Source organism: Lycorma delicatula, chromosome 1 (assembly GCF_047948215.1).
Source record: "Lycorma delicatula isolate Av1 chromosome 1, ASM4794821v1, whole genome shotgun sequence".
Lineage (NCBI taxonomy): Eukaryota > Metazoa > Arthropoda > Insecta > Hemiptera > Fulgoridae > Lycorma > Lycorma delicatula.
In genome coordinates, this window is record NC_134455.1 from 274,437,800 (window position 1) to 274,453,539 (window position 15,740).

General features: G+C 32.0%; 1 protein-coding gene across 1 annotated transcript in view; it reads right to left on the reverse strand.

Moving 5' to 3' along the window:
- Nucleotides 1–4,449: 4,449 nt before the first annotated feature.
- Nucleotides 4,450–15,740, reverse strand: part of LOC142331995 (uncharacterized) — a 40,461-nt gene continuing 29,170 nt past the window's right edge. Inside the window, exon 4 of the mRNA XM_075378050.1 lies at nucleotides 4,450–4,849. Within this exon, the coding sequence (XP_075234165.1) occupies nucleotides 4,622–4,849 (228 nt within the window). The 3' untranslated portion in view covers nucleotides 4,450–4,621. The remainder of the gene's footprint in view (nucleotides 4,850–15,740) is intronic.

The window sequence follows — 15,740 nt, forward strand, 5'->3', positions numbered from 1 at the left end:
CTTTCATTGTGCTTTTTAGAACCTGATCTCTATTTAGTTATTTTTACCCAAAAAATTAATTATTGTGAGGATGTATGTATTCAATTACAGTCTATAGACTGATCGAATTAATCAGATTTTCATAAAATGGTAATTTAAATGTAGTTAAAAATTTAAACATATGGTTTACTCAAGTGTCTTAGACTGTCTTTTTGTTACTGGCAAATAACTGTAATATTATTTGTGTACAATTAACCAAACTCTGACATTGTCTCCTGATAAAATTTTAGGTACTTGTCAGTACCTATGTCTTTTTCATCTTATCTTTCCAAATAACAACAGCATCTCACTTTCAAGTAACGTATGACCACATTTCACACCTAGAACACCATGTATCTCCATACTTTCTTGTACAAATAGTTACCCTTCCATTTATTAAGCTGTCTACTAAAATCAACCATCAAGTTTCTTATTCATTACTTTATAACATGCATCTTCCAAGTCACTGCAGAGGCTTATAATTTTTTCTGCAGATTGAAACTGTTAAATTTAACCATGCACATCTTAGTTTCAGCACACTTTGGCAAATCAGCCCTTTTTGCCATGCAGATTTCCAACTTATGTTATAGTTGGCTCCTTCTTTTGCAACTTTTTGTACCTCAAAAAATACATCTTTTCTCTAATACCTTTTTGATAACAAACTTTATTCCTTGCCAATAGTTCAAATAACTTGAGAGGCACACATGAAACCTTCTGACCGAGAAGGATGACTGATTGATAGAAATTCTAATTACTAGGATTTTTCCTACCAATCTCAGTCACAACACATTCAGTACCAGAGTTCTTCAGCTTTGTAACTTCTTAAATGTATTTTTCATTGTAAGTTTTTTAATTTGAGTTTGAATCTGTAAGTAATAAAGTATGATCTGAGGAAACATCAGCGCTAAGTTTTAATCAATTTAAAAGCACATTTAAATCTACCCATGTCTGCTGTATAGTCAATCTGGTTGCACACATTGTTTTCTCTTGAATCAGTAGCAGAATTCCAAGTGAGTAGCCTTTTCTTTAGCAACCTGAAAAATCTGTTTATAAATAAGTTTTGCAAAACAAAGTGAAACCATCGCATTCCTCTCTCCAAGAAAAAAATTCTCATTAGCAAACACATCCTTCTTAGTTTAGTTTAGATCATACAACACAGTTTTCTTATTATTTGACTTTTGGTTTATAAAAACATTCAAATTCTGATAAAAAAAAAAACAATTTTTTTCTTCACTTTCAGACATCAAGATTCTATACTGTTGGCCTTGCCTCTCCCTGTATCAATATGGTTTTGTCAGGAAATGACAAAACCATATTGATACAGGTGGTATTTCTAAGAAATTAGTTACTCAATTCCTTAGAAACCAATTGTAACTTCATCCCAATTATCTGCAGTGATCAGCACTATCTTAAACCATTGTAATTCATTACATGAATATTTGCATACTTAAAGCACATCATTTCATTTCACTGACTATGTCAGGTCTTTTCATTTCTTTTTTAGTACGTGTATCTTGCGAGTCATGAACATACCTTCACATTCCAACTCCCTGTCCGAATTAATCATCTTCTCAAATCCAAATGGGGAATAAACGTTCCAGAAAATTTTATAATTAAAATTATCACTATGATTACATAAGGATAGTAGTACTGAGACTTAACACAGTGGTATATTGTTAAATTCAACAAAACAAAAATTTCTTGTAAACTGGTTGTCCTGTGTTACTTTTATCAAAAATGCTGAAATTCATGACCCTTTGGGCAGAACCCTTTGTACTTAGGTATATGAGATAGATAGGTATATGGACTTCTAAATCACAGCTCACACTGTACATAGGATGTTTGCTGCACTAAGAGGTCTCCAAGGATGTTTTTTAATAAAAATATTCAGATGACAGATATCCTCGTATAAACCTGGTTTTTATTGCTACATTACTTAAGTCAGTTCTGGTAGTTTGGGTGTTGTATGTATAGATAATAAATGAATCAATTATCACTGGCAATGACAATCGCTGCTTTTATTTCACATTTAACCAATAAACAAAAAAATACCTAAGAGAAATTTGTTACAATTCTAGATTTCTGGCAAAATATGTTGCAGAAAATGAACAGAAATAACTAATTAACAGATTTAGTAAAGAAACATTTCTCACCAATTTGCCGCTTCCAAATCTTTGTAGTGCAGGTAAAATTACGTCAGTCATTACATCCTCTACATTATAGCCACTCTAATGTCTAACAGCCCATTTGGTTTTTAAACTGCCACTGGACAATTCTAAAACAGGAGTTTGTTTTTTCACCAAAAGTAATAATAATTCAGGAAATGTTCTGCCAGGACTGCAAATTTATTATCTGAGATGAATGCACAATGTGTGAGCAGAAGACATCCAAAAACCTTGGATATTTGAAACAATGCAAAACTAATGGATAGAATAATGATGTTTTTTAGACTTTGAGCAGATCTTGCCTGTCTGTGAAAAGTATGCAGGCTGATCAGATGTATGCCTGAAATATTCTATCCTTTGGAACCAAGTGACAGACTTGATCAACATGCATATTCATTTGGGAGGAGGAGTATTTGGATGAGATCATCTTTGTGTGTAAGTATTTCCTACATTGAGGAGCTCATCTCTACAATACATCCCCATCTTCATGATATTACATCTAAGCAAAGCCCATAGTTATATGAGTGTGCCATTCTTGACAGATGAGCTGGCTGCATCTATAAATCAGTTATTAAGATTTCTGGCTGAAGAAAGGATTTACTCCTCCATTGATAATGTACCCGATGAGGAAGAAGCAGTTAGGAAATCACCCTCTTGTGAAGCACTTCACTAACTGCTAATAGGGGCTAACTACAGCCCCTATCCTTGTCACTAAATTTCCTTATCACTAAAATGATAAGGACATTTATAGATGAAACTAAGTAGAAGTTCTATAATGCTTTTATGAAATTTAAAAGTACTAGTCTTTGTAATATCACATACAGTAGAGAGTCTCAATGCCTTACCATTTAAGATTGTTGCGTATAAGACATCTATTTTGGTTTGGTTTTCAGAATGATGTACACACTCCTATTGTAACAAAATTAATATATAAACTTAACTTTATGGTTGGATATCATTAAAAGTTTTAGCAGATTTTTTTTATTCTGACATTCTCATGGGTTGATATGAAACTTAATGATGTTTTAAGTTTGTTTTACAATAGAAAGAATGTATACGGATTTATTTCATTACAGTATACTATCTTTTACAGTTCCTTATGATGCTGTTGTGACTTGAAGGGCTGAGTATTGCCTGTATTTTGTAGGGCTTAGCGTGGTAATGTGCCTACTAAATTAGCAAGCTACTGCACAATATAATATACTACTTGCATACTCACATTTAAAACATTTCACAGTACAATACCATACAAAACTTCACTTACACTTTACTTATCATCCTCATTCATCCTCTGAAGTAATGCCTGACTGTGATACCCAGAGGCTTAAACAAGAAAAAATACAATATTTTATGTAATCCTTTGCAGAGGGGATGGGAAATATTTTATATTTTAGAAATATTTCTATCATTTCTATATATGCAAATAAAACAATGTTTGACAAAATAATTTTTTTACTGCTCTGATATGAAAGGTGTCAGTTTATAACTTTGTTCCTTACCTTAACTATTATTGTAATTTCTTATTCATGTGAACTTGATTACTTATTTTTGATTTTCTGTTAATTATAATTCTGGTAAATTCAGTTATAAATTCAATTATAATTCTGGCAAAAAAGATTTCAGGGACGGTAATTATGCTTAATTTATAAAGATTTATAAGTCAGATGCATGCAAGTAAAACTATTATATTATGTCTATTTAAACATATATTTTTCAGATTAATATTAAATAAATACCATTAATTTTTATCAAAAAATATACTGAGATTGTTCCTTGTTGATATGATGAAGTTTGTTTTCTGTCATTAACAGTGTTAATCACATGGAAGGGGAGGACTAGGTTAAAACATTGCACTATGATTATACTGAAATGTCCCAGTCAATGAAATTATTAGTTCATGAAGTAATTGGCCTTTGAATAACTTAATAATCTTTAATAATAAAAGGATCGTTTTAACTGAATGACTAACATGTGGAGGTGGATTTACATGCCTGTATGCATTATAAAATAGGTATTTAAAATTATAAAATATTATTTACAATTATAAAATAGGTAATTAAAAGGCTGATTATTTTTGAATATTAAAACTAGAGATATCATGAATCTCTGCTCTAAAATATGTAGTTTTTTTTTTAAATTAGTAGATATCTCTTATTGTACTGAATTGAAGAGTTCAGCGATATATTTCTTAAAAAGCTTTCACTAATAATCTTGTTTTATCATCCTGAAAAAGAAATAATTTGTATAGGATCAATAAATTATGGCATAGGGAATTGCTTTCATATTTATTTTTACCACAAAATTATATACAGTTAATTCTTCTGTACACAAATTGCTGTATGTATTTCAATATATTATTATCTTGTTAAGTAAATTAAATCTCATCTCATAAGGAACAATATTAGTTACATGATATTATATTATGATTTTATTAATGGTTACAAAGTCAGATTGTTTGATACTAATGTTGCAATGTTTGGTTGTTCTATCAGTGGTCTAATATGGGTGGTTTCTTGTTTTTCTTCATTAGAATTATTAGTTTGATTACAGATAGATAGTTCAGGTTCAATAACGTCCACTTCTTCATCTACAGGTGACTGCTGTATTCCACTATCGATAGAGTCTGACATATTCCAGCTTCCCATGTCAACTGATGTATCAGAATCCTTAGAAAAAAAATGATTGTTGTTTTTACAATGAATCTATAATTTTCTTTTACAAGTGAAATTTTAAAAATAACATTCATTTATTAGTGTGATATTTTTGTCTACAATTAATTATTGAAAAGTTATTTGTCTAATTCATACTCACATTAGTAATTATAATATTAATAATTATTAATAATAATAATAATCACATTATTAATAATAATCTTAGTTGATTTAAGATCACTGTAATAAAAAAATAAATATTACATCACTGTTTGGCATAATTAGCAGCATGCTGGAATTTGAGTAGGTTGTTTGCAGAGCACAATGTTTGTAATGCAAGTAGTTCAGTACTTTTCATAATGTTGCAGTTTTCTTTCCCTATTCCTAATGTCACAGTCTTGCCAGTAGTTGCATATATTTAAATGAGAATTTTAGAATATGGCAATAGCAACTTCCTATTGGAAAAACCTAACATTATGAAGATATAATGTTAAAAAACAATAATAATAATAAAATAATTTTATATATAATCGCATTATAAAATATATATATTACCATACAAATAACATAAATATATTAATCTCTCTCTAAATGAATGTTTGTCCCGTAGGCTTTTCTATACCATTCATCCGATTGCAATGAAACTTCCGTGAGTTATGCGCACGCTCGAGAAGGTTTCTGAATTAGTTTGGACCCGCTAGGTGGCGCTGGGGGTCGAGATAATTTTGATAAAATGTATTTATGGTCCGATTTGGCGTGTAATCAAAATACGTTGTATACATGGAAAGAAATACCTCCACAAAAAATGAACCCACGAGAGAAATTTGAAAAAATTGCATAGTCCGATTAGGCTTTATTCACTAATGTTTATTCTGAATATAACAGAAAAAGAAAAAGTTTTGCAAAACTATACCCGAGGTGGCCTCGGTGTCGAGATATTTACGAAACAAACAAATATACAAACAGACTTTCTTCTTCAGTATTAAAGAGTGTAAAAGTCAATGTTTGTATGTGTGTCTGCTATAGACTAAAAAACTACTGGACCGATTTACAGGCGGGGAAAAAGGGTAATAGGGAAAATTCAAAAAAGGAAAATATGGAAGAAGGGAATAGCTAAAAAGGGATAAAATGAAAGGTTAAATTTTGTGAAGTTACGTAATGTTCATTTTTTTAATGTTCTATCATTTCTATAGTGTTCATTTAATATATATATATATATATATATATATATATATTCAATATATATATATATATATATATATATATATATACTCAAAATATATATACTCAAATCTAGCAAGCAATAGCGAAGCATTGCCAGGTCTGCTAGTATAACATAACATAAAAGAATGATCTATGTAAATAAAATGTAAATGTTTGTTTAAAATCTTAAATCTCCGAAAGTTCTTTCCGATTGCTTTGAAATTTTGACATCGTTGCATTCGAATACACGCATGTTTTTATTTACCTACTATTTGTATACCAAGATGTCACACCTATGACGTTTTTTTTTAAAAACCGCTCTATGTGTTGGACGTAAAAGCATACGGTATACTAAATATTTTACGATTCCATTTCAATGTTTCCGATATGTGTGTCCGCTGAAGACTAAAAACTACTGGACCGATTTATGCGCGGGGAAAAAGAAAGAAAGGGGAAAATCGGAAAGGTAAAATGGAAGCAGAGGAAAACGGAGGAAAGAAAGAAAAGGGGGAAATGGAAATAAGGGAAAAGAAATGGAGCCAAAAATTGGAAGGGGAACTGGTGAAATGGAATATGGTAAAAATGAAGGGAAAAGGAGAAAAGGGAGGAAGGAAAAGGTTGAATTTTGTTAAGTTCTGTAATGTTTATTTTGTTAATGTTTTATCGGGCTCGTTTTTTTTTTATTGAAATTTCTTTTGAAACAAAAAGTGTACGGTGAACATAATATGACAGTAACATTACATGCATTTTGTTGTACTGACCTAAAATTTCTTTCTTTTAAATTTTCTGCTGTAGGTAGACCCTCTTAAATTCCAACAGTAGTCAGCTAAAATTTTGGGTTCCATTTTCCCTGATATCATGTTTCCATTGTAGATATCTCCTGGTGAAAGCATTTTTTCAAGTTCATTGATAGCACATAGGTTTTTAGGGAAAGAATCCAAATGTGAATGTAAGAAATGGATTTGAAGTGTCATGTTACACCCAAGTTTTGTAGTTTTGAAGTTCACTCCTTAAGTTACTCGCCTTATAGTTTCCAAGGAAGTTGTTTTATCACATTTTGAAATGATTTCCATGCAGCAACCTCCAAGTCATTTAAACATTCTTCAAATACCGGATTACTCATTAGTTTTCTTATTTGTGGTCCAACAAATATACTTTTTTATTTTACCGTTGCTTATATTAGGGAATTTGTTTTTTTAGAAACTGAAATTCTGAACTATTATGATCCATTGCTTTAATAAAATTTTTGAATAAACCTAGCTTAGTGTGTAGTGGTGGAAGATAAACTTTTTCTGGTCTTATTAATGTCTGACTAACAACATTCTTCTCTCCTACAATCATTACTTCTCTCTTTGGTCATTGCTCTTTTATGTAATGGTTTTCCCCTCCCTGCTGTCCCACTCACACAAAAAGCAACAGCAAAAGTAAAAACAACTTATTGTGTCCAAGTTATAGTCCAAGTAAAAGCACTATTACTTTCAGGTATCTACAAATGTGCCATAAATATTTCTCATACTGTATCCTGCTCACTCCATTGAGCCAACCATTCAACAATGTTACACAAGAAGCACAACAAATATGAGGAGCCCAAGATTTGTTCCGATCACCTAATTTACATAGAAAGTACAGTTCATATAACTTTTTTATCGGTGGAGTTATATTTCTTTTCTGAGACTTCAACGTTACCTCATCACAGATTTAGCAGAAATTGTTTGGAAGATTAATGCAACTACGAGGCACTGTTAATACATTATAATAACTGATATTGTTTAAAGACAAACACTTTATAAACACACTAATTTAATAAACATACACTCACTTTATATGCTGTTCACATGACTCCATGTGAACAGCATATGCTAATATGCTAATGGGTATGTATTTCCAATGTGAAGTTGAACAGCTTTGAGACTAGCTTTGAACAGTCAATAAAAAGTCACCATTCATCAAGATTTTCAGTAAAGAGTCTACATCATTACAGTGTATGAAATTTTCATACTGAGAGAAGAAATGTTCAAATTCTGACTGTCTCGTGGAAAATACTTATTTTAGTGTTCGGTTGTAAAAGATGCCATCTTTTCAGTCTTGATGGCTATAGTCTTCAGTCTTTTAATAAATTTAGATCACAAACCAGATCATTTAATTCTGACTGATGAATTAAAACGAGGTTCAGTACATCTAACGCTGATAATTCAGCATAAGATTTGACATTTTCATCTTCATATACAGTTTCATGTTTCTGGTGGTACTGGAATTGGAAGCTTTTGGTTGTGTGACACTGGCTGCATGGCAGAGGAAATATCAGGGTATTTAACATGTCTAGTTTTAGCTGTTATCCAAGATATCTTTGTTACACAAAAATAACAGTCTGTGGTGTGACCCTTCGGTTCTCTCAAAGCCATTGGAATTGCAAATGATATGTGATGAAATCCATTCAACAACGTTACACAAGAAGCACAGCAAATATGAGGAGCCCAAGATTTGTTCCGATCACCTAATTTAAGTACAGTTCATATAACTTTTTTATTGATTGAGTTATATTTCTTTTCTGAGACTTCAACGTTACCTCATCACAGATTTAGCAGAAATTGTTTGGACGATTTATGAGAAACACTTTATAAACACACTAATTTAATAAACATACACTCACTTTATTGAACAACCATCAAATACAAAAGCCAGCTACAAAACTGAGTGTTATACACATGAGAACTCGCACTTGAATGAGAAATAAAAATATTTTTCTAGTCTGCACGACAGTTTATAAGCAAATATAATAATGACAGAAATAACTTAATGAGTGGATGATACGTTTATAGCAAGTTGAAAATTGGAAGAACGAGTCTCATTCTTGTTCATTTTAATTAGTGTGTAAATAATAAACATGATGACTAATGTCTAACAAAGCGATGTGACAAACAACAATTAAGAAACTGTAATAAATAAACAAAAGCTATTTAGTTGATAAATAATATAATAACATATGTTCACAAAATGCTGTGCTTATAGAGTTCATGCATGATATTACCTGAAAATAAGAATGGTAGTTAAAAAACCTAAGCCTGTAGAAGAATTCTGATTTCATAATTCTGAGCCAGTTATTCACTCTCATTTAACAAAATCACTATCATTGCAGAAGTAGAAATTAATTGATGCAAGGATATAACCTTTCACGTTATATACTTTGGGAATAAGCCTCTGGCAAGCTTATTTTTCTTGGTGGCCTCAAGGTCATAGTAAACAGTGACAGCACAAGAAAACACATGCTGCACCATTGGAAAACCATTTAAAACTGTGTGTGTGCGCATGTGCGCATATGTGTGAGTATGTATACAAACAGAAATTTTGCAAAGGACATTATTCAGAAGGTGGTTCTATTACAGAATGTAACTCAAAAATATTCAGGTCAATTTTAGGTTTGGCATGAAATAAATTTGTTAAATTATCAATTTTTTTTAGAGAATTTAATTCTGATGAAATTTTTGTAAAAAAGTCGATAACTTTATATAAAAATAAAAGCTGTCAAACTAAAATAGGTCAGAATGTAGCTTAATTATAACTATTATTTACAAATGTTATAAGATATTTTTAGATAAATTTTACTAATTTGACCAATTGGTTGGCATCACTGACTAAATCAAAGTAAATTTAATTTCCGTGTGTTCAATTTTTTGTTTGTACAGTATCATGTTCTGGTAGACACTTGGCTGTTTGAGTTAGATTATTTTTATGTGAAATTCAATTTGTTTCAATAATGCTTCACTAATACCAAATATATAGACATAAATCCATTGGGTTGGTCTAATGGTGAACTTATCGAAAATCAGCTCAAAGTTGAGACTACTTACTTTTATGCAGATTTGAATACTAGATTGTGGATACAATGTTCTTTGATGTTTGGTTTCAATTAACCATACATCTTAATCTCTGTACAAGACATACATAGTAACTACTTATGTTATTCATACATACATAGTTAGTCATGCATAATAACTAATTTGCTTACATGGGTTGTATCCATTTCATGTGCAGAAAGTGAAGCACCTTAGCCAAGAGATTGTGCTTTGCAACTGCAGTTTTCTGAATGGATTAGCGTATATCACTGCATATTCTCACTATTACTGTTTACAAATGAAGCTACTTTTACTGATGATAGTATCACCCAAAATTCTTATTGGTGTTCAGCAGAGAATCCACATGTTCTATGGATACAAATTTTCAGTGAATGTGTGGTGTAATATGAAAAATAATTAATAAAATGAATGCCCTGTGTTAGAAGTCAAAGTTATTTTTAGATAATGATTTTTTCTCTACTGGAAAATGGCTACTGGCAAAAGGAATAGATGTGTATTTTCGATACAACACAGGTCTTCCACACTCCTAGAATTTATAAATTAACATTTTGCTAGAAAACTGTTTGGTCATCGGGCACCTGTTAATTGTCATCGGGCACCTGTTAATTGGCCACTAAGGTATTCATACTCATACTCAGTCCATTAGGGTTATGCTTATGGGTTTTGATGAAAAGTGAGGTTTATAAAATCAAAATTAATGTATAAAACAAACTGATTATTTAAATTTTCAATACTGTTGTTCTCATAAAGGAGCATGTGGGTATTTTGAGATGAAACAAGAAACACGATCTTAGGAAATAAGTTAATCTTATTATTGAAATATTATTCTTAAAATTGAAATATTTCAATTTTTATAGCGGAATCTCTATATATAATACAGTAAGGAACAATGACTGTTCTGTGGCAATCAATACAAACCCCCATAAATGTGGTATTGCTGGATAGGGAATTACCCCACAGGTATGCATCAAAAAGTGTTGAAAGTGCAAAAAAAGTTAGTTGAAATTTAAATTTGTTTCACCGCCCATTGATGCATCCAATTGCCATTGTCCAGTCACCAGAATCATCTGCTTTGTAGCAGCTATATTTTTCATATTTTTAATGTTTTGTACGTTTTTTTACTGTTGTACTTACGCTTCCTGTGTTTAGAAATAAATTTTTATTCCTACAGTTAATGCGATTTGTTTTTATAAAATTTTTTTTGTCAATTGGGAATTTAACAGTTATTTTTTGACAAACTTAAAAACACAGTTTTTTTGTCCTGAATGTTTTATGAGATTTATTCCAAAAATATATTTGATACTATTCTGGAACCATTTTTTTTTTAACTTTCAGGGTTAAATAACATAAAAATATACTAATTTTTACCACAGTAATTGTAAATTTTACAAAAGTTTAGTACTGCATTATATTAATTACAGAGCAAAAATCAAGGTGAAGACTTTAGCAGCCTCAACTCAAAAACAAAACAATTCTGTACCTACTTTTAAATGACTTTCTTATTTTCACCTCCTGAAATAGTGCCCTTACCTAGTAGAACACAATGTGTATACACAGACTAATGCAGTGTAAAAATTTAATTTAGGTGCGTTAGAAATTCATAAAGCAGCTTGGTTCACTCAAAAAGCCCATTACAGTACTATTTATTAGAGTAAAAGAATTATAATAGTTTTTTTTCTTATATTAACCTGGCTGATGTAATTGGATCTTAATCACATGGATTCCATTTTCCTTTTCTTTCATCTTGAGAATATAAAGATGAAAAAATCATGGAATTTTCTTTCATTTTTGCCAACATTAAATTAAATTATGTTTAAGTGAAACTTATAATTCTTATAAACAATGTTACTCTAAATAACATTTTTTTTTTTTTTTATTAACATTGCTTGGTATATAGATTTTTCTTATTCAAGAACTTGAAAGGTTTTTTTTTTTGTTTTCTTGATATTCAGCTTATTTTTTCACATTTTACATAATCATTATTTTATTCTCTTAATCTATTTACTTTTCTTGATAAGTGGTATTAATTGCAGCAATCAATAGCCATTAATAAATACCAAAAATATTGCTTAGGATTATCTTTTACATTTTTCATTTTAATGGAAACTGCATGTAAATTTTATGTTACAATGTGTTAGGTACAGTTTAGGTGCATCCAGTGTTACTTTTAGCGATCTATCAAAAAGTTTAATAATCATGATTAATGATCATTAAACCACAATAATATGGAGGAGGCAAATAACAAATATCGCAATACAGATATTTGCTATTTTCAATGAATTATTTCATTAGGCTAAGAAAAATGCAAATTCTATAGTAAAGGATTTCCTCCTTATGCATAAATAAATTTACATTTTTTTGGGCAATAAGAGCTGTGAGGGGATGCACATCAATGTACTTAAAATGATTTTGGTACTGCAGGTAATCCCCCTAAGGGCAAAGGAGACCTTGGTTCGCCATTCTCCTGCCTCCCATTGTGTATGCTTGACACAGCTGGGAAGTTATTGGAAAAGCTGTTAAGGGAGAGACTGGTTGTGGCAATGAATCAGGCAGGTGGCCTGTCACCCAACCAGTATGGTTTCTGGCAGGATCGATCGACCCTAGATGCAGTTCAAGAGGTTGTTGGGGCAGTGCGGTGAGCATAGAACCACAATCATTTTTCGTGTCGTGTGGCTTTCACGTTACGATGGACGTGAAAACGCGTTCAACTCCGCACGGTAGAGCGATATGCTCTACCATGCAGAGTTGAGAAGAGACCGGAGTTGAGCCTAGAAGAGTTGTATGCATACCTAAGAAACCACGGTCTCATCTACAAGACTGCTGCAGGCAGACGTATAACCACAATCATGCCGGGGGCAGCGCAGGAGTTGTTCCTAGGCCCCAACTTCTGAAATGCTGTCTACGACAACTTACTGAGGCTGGAGATGCAGGGAGAGTCGGCCTTGGTTGGATAGGCTGACGACGTTGCGCTTCTTGTTGCAGACCGCGACGTGGAACGCGTCCAACTGAGGCTTAGCTGAGCGATGCACGGGGTCAGCGCGCCTGGCTGGACGACTATCCCTGGCCTTCGGTAACACAGAGATCGTGGTTTTAATGAAGAAGCGTATACTTCCTTCCCTTATGGGTCGGGAATGAGGTTGTTGAGACCAAGCTGGCCGTGAGGTATCTCTGTATGATGATTAACCGGAAACTCAGCTTTACTGAGCAGATATGTAGAGCCGCTGACCGCTTTAACCTGCTTTCAGCCAGCTCATGGTGAATGTCGGCGGACCAAAGGCCAGCTGATGTTCACGGTGCATTCCGTTCTGTTATAGAGGGCGGAAGTGTGGGCCCTGGCGTTAAGATTCGAAAGTGGTTCGCGCAGGTGCAACGCACTGCTGCAATGGAGTCTCTACCGCGTATCGGATGGTTTCCAAGCCTACTGTTTCGGTGATCGCCGGCTTTATACCCTTTTGCTCTTTCGGCAAGGGAGCGCCAGGCGGTCTACAGGAAGCAACGGCAGGCGAAAACCGGGAGTCCATCGTCGGGAAGGGACGGACTCGCACGTTGCTCGCCTGGCAAGAGATCCGGGACCGCAAGACCATAGGACGATGGACCGCAAGGCGTACCCTGTGGTCCGTGGATAGAGCAGCGGCATGGAGAGGTGGAGTACTAAGTGACCCAGTTTTTAATGGGTCACAGATACTTCTGCACTTATCTCCATGGCATAAGGAAAGCACCATCTCCCAACTGCCTCTACAGCCCCAGTGTACTGGATTACGCCAAGCACACATTTTTCAAATGTGTTCGGTGAGCGGCAGATGAAGGGACACTAGAGGCTGTCAAAGCACTGAGCCTTGACTAATTTAATTTTTAATCCCTTCTACCAAACTTAAATAAGAAAATAAGCTAAAACAGGTGTGGCCAATTTCTCTTTAGATCATATCTTATAGGTAGGAGAAATAAAGGTATGAGTGGAGATAAAACAAGAGACAAAAACAGCAAGAAATTGCTATTCTTAATTTGTCAAAGTATTAACAAAAGAACCACAAAGTTCAATAGGAAAAGTGTTTTTTAATATAAATGATTAAAAATACCAAGAATACAGATGCAGATAATGCAAGACTGATAAGGCTAATATATATAGTTATATCATCATAAATTACAGTTACTGAACATTTTATTTTTTCAGTTTTATTTAGCGGCAAATTAAAAGGAAAATCTAACTAAGTTTGTACTGTTTAGATAGAAATAATTGTATCAAACAAAACAATAACAATGTTGTAATAATATTGTAGAGAGTCATCACTAGTGCAGTTCTTAAGTAGAATTATTTATTATCTCTCCTGACATCACCATACAGATTACATTTGCAAAAAAATTTAGATATTTTTGCTGTAAAATTTATATCAAGGTTTAATATGATAAATTAATGAGAACAGTTTGTCATGAACTAAAATCTCTCATGTATTCATTACAGACTTGGGATCAACCGCTGAACAAAATGTGGAAAAAGTTTCTATGATTCAGAATAAAACAATTAGATTTGGACTACTAACAACAAAATAATTATTGATAATCTTTTAAAAGTTTACAATTAATGGCAGGTAATTCCTTCATTATTTATTTAGGAGGCAATAATTAATTTTATATAGACATATTTTGAAAAAATTAAGACACCACCCATAATTATAATATAAGAAATGGAACAAGTAGGTTTGTGGAGTGAACCCTAGTTTGAGGGTTCACTTGAAACAGTCATGTAGAAACAACCCCTATAACTTCTTGAACTTAAGTTATACATAAGATGTCTCACACTGAAATAATGCAATCCTATCAACCACTCCACAAACCTACTTGTTCCATTTCTTATATTATAATTATGGGTGGTGTCTTAATTTTTTCAAAATATGTCTATCTAAAAATTCTATATCAAAGGCTGGATAGAAAGAAGGCTTTGAGCAAAATTTTATGTTGAAAGCCTTTGATTCAATCTCTGTCAATTTGACCTCTTGCTGACATCGCACTATAAAGGACATAAGAACAGTGTTGCTGAAGTACCAAAGACATCATATATTTGACTACATCACAACTACCTTGAAGTTTGAAGGCACGATCACTAACAGTGTTCTGTTGAAAATCAGATCCTTGATTTTTTTTTTATAATTATGTTAATATTCTTAAATATGTATATTAAAAATGAAAACTGATGTAATTAAATGATATATACGAGTAGGTTTCCATTTATAAGCAAATTATGAGACTGAAAAATTCTGCAATTTTTATCATGGGTGGCTAGCTTGATCAGTCCTAAATTATGAAGTCATTAAAATGCAATTGGTTATAATTTTTATTATAACCAACTGCTGTTCATTCCAGTTGATAAGAATAAAGTAATTTTAGGGATACAATAATGCTATTCTAAGTTTGGTTATGAAACTCAGCCTTAGGAAAAAAATGAACTAAGTGTATTTTCTTAAAAGCTATGAATACTACGTACAATATTTCAAAATTTGTACAAGAATAGGGTCCACTCCTATTACTGTACTATTCAAAGGTTGGGTTTAATACTATTCTAAATATTCTAAATATAGAATATTTAGAATAAATATTCTATATTTATAGAATATTTAATTTATATTCTTTTTACATAGTATAATACTATAATACTATAGTAGTATAATACTATTCTAAATATTCTAAATATAGAATATTTAGAATAAATATTCTATATTTATAGAATATTTAATTTATATTCTTTTTACATAGGAAAAAAATGAACTAAGTGTATTTTCAAGTATTTTCAAGTGTATTTTATATTATCATATATTTGACTACATCACAACTACCTTGAAGTTTGAAGGCACGAT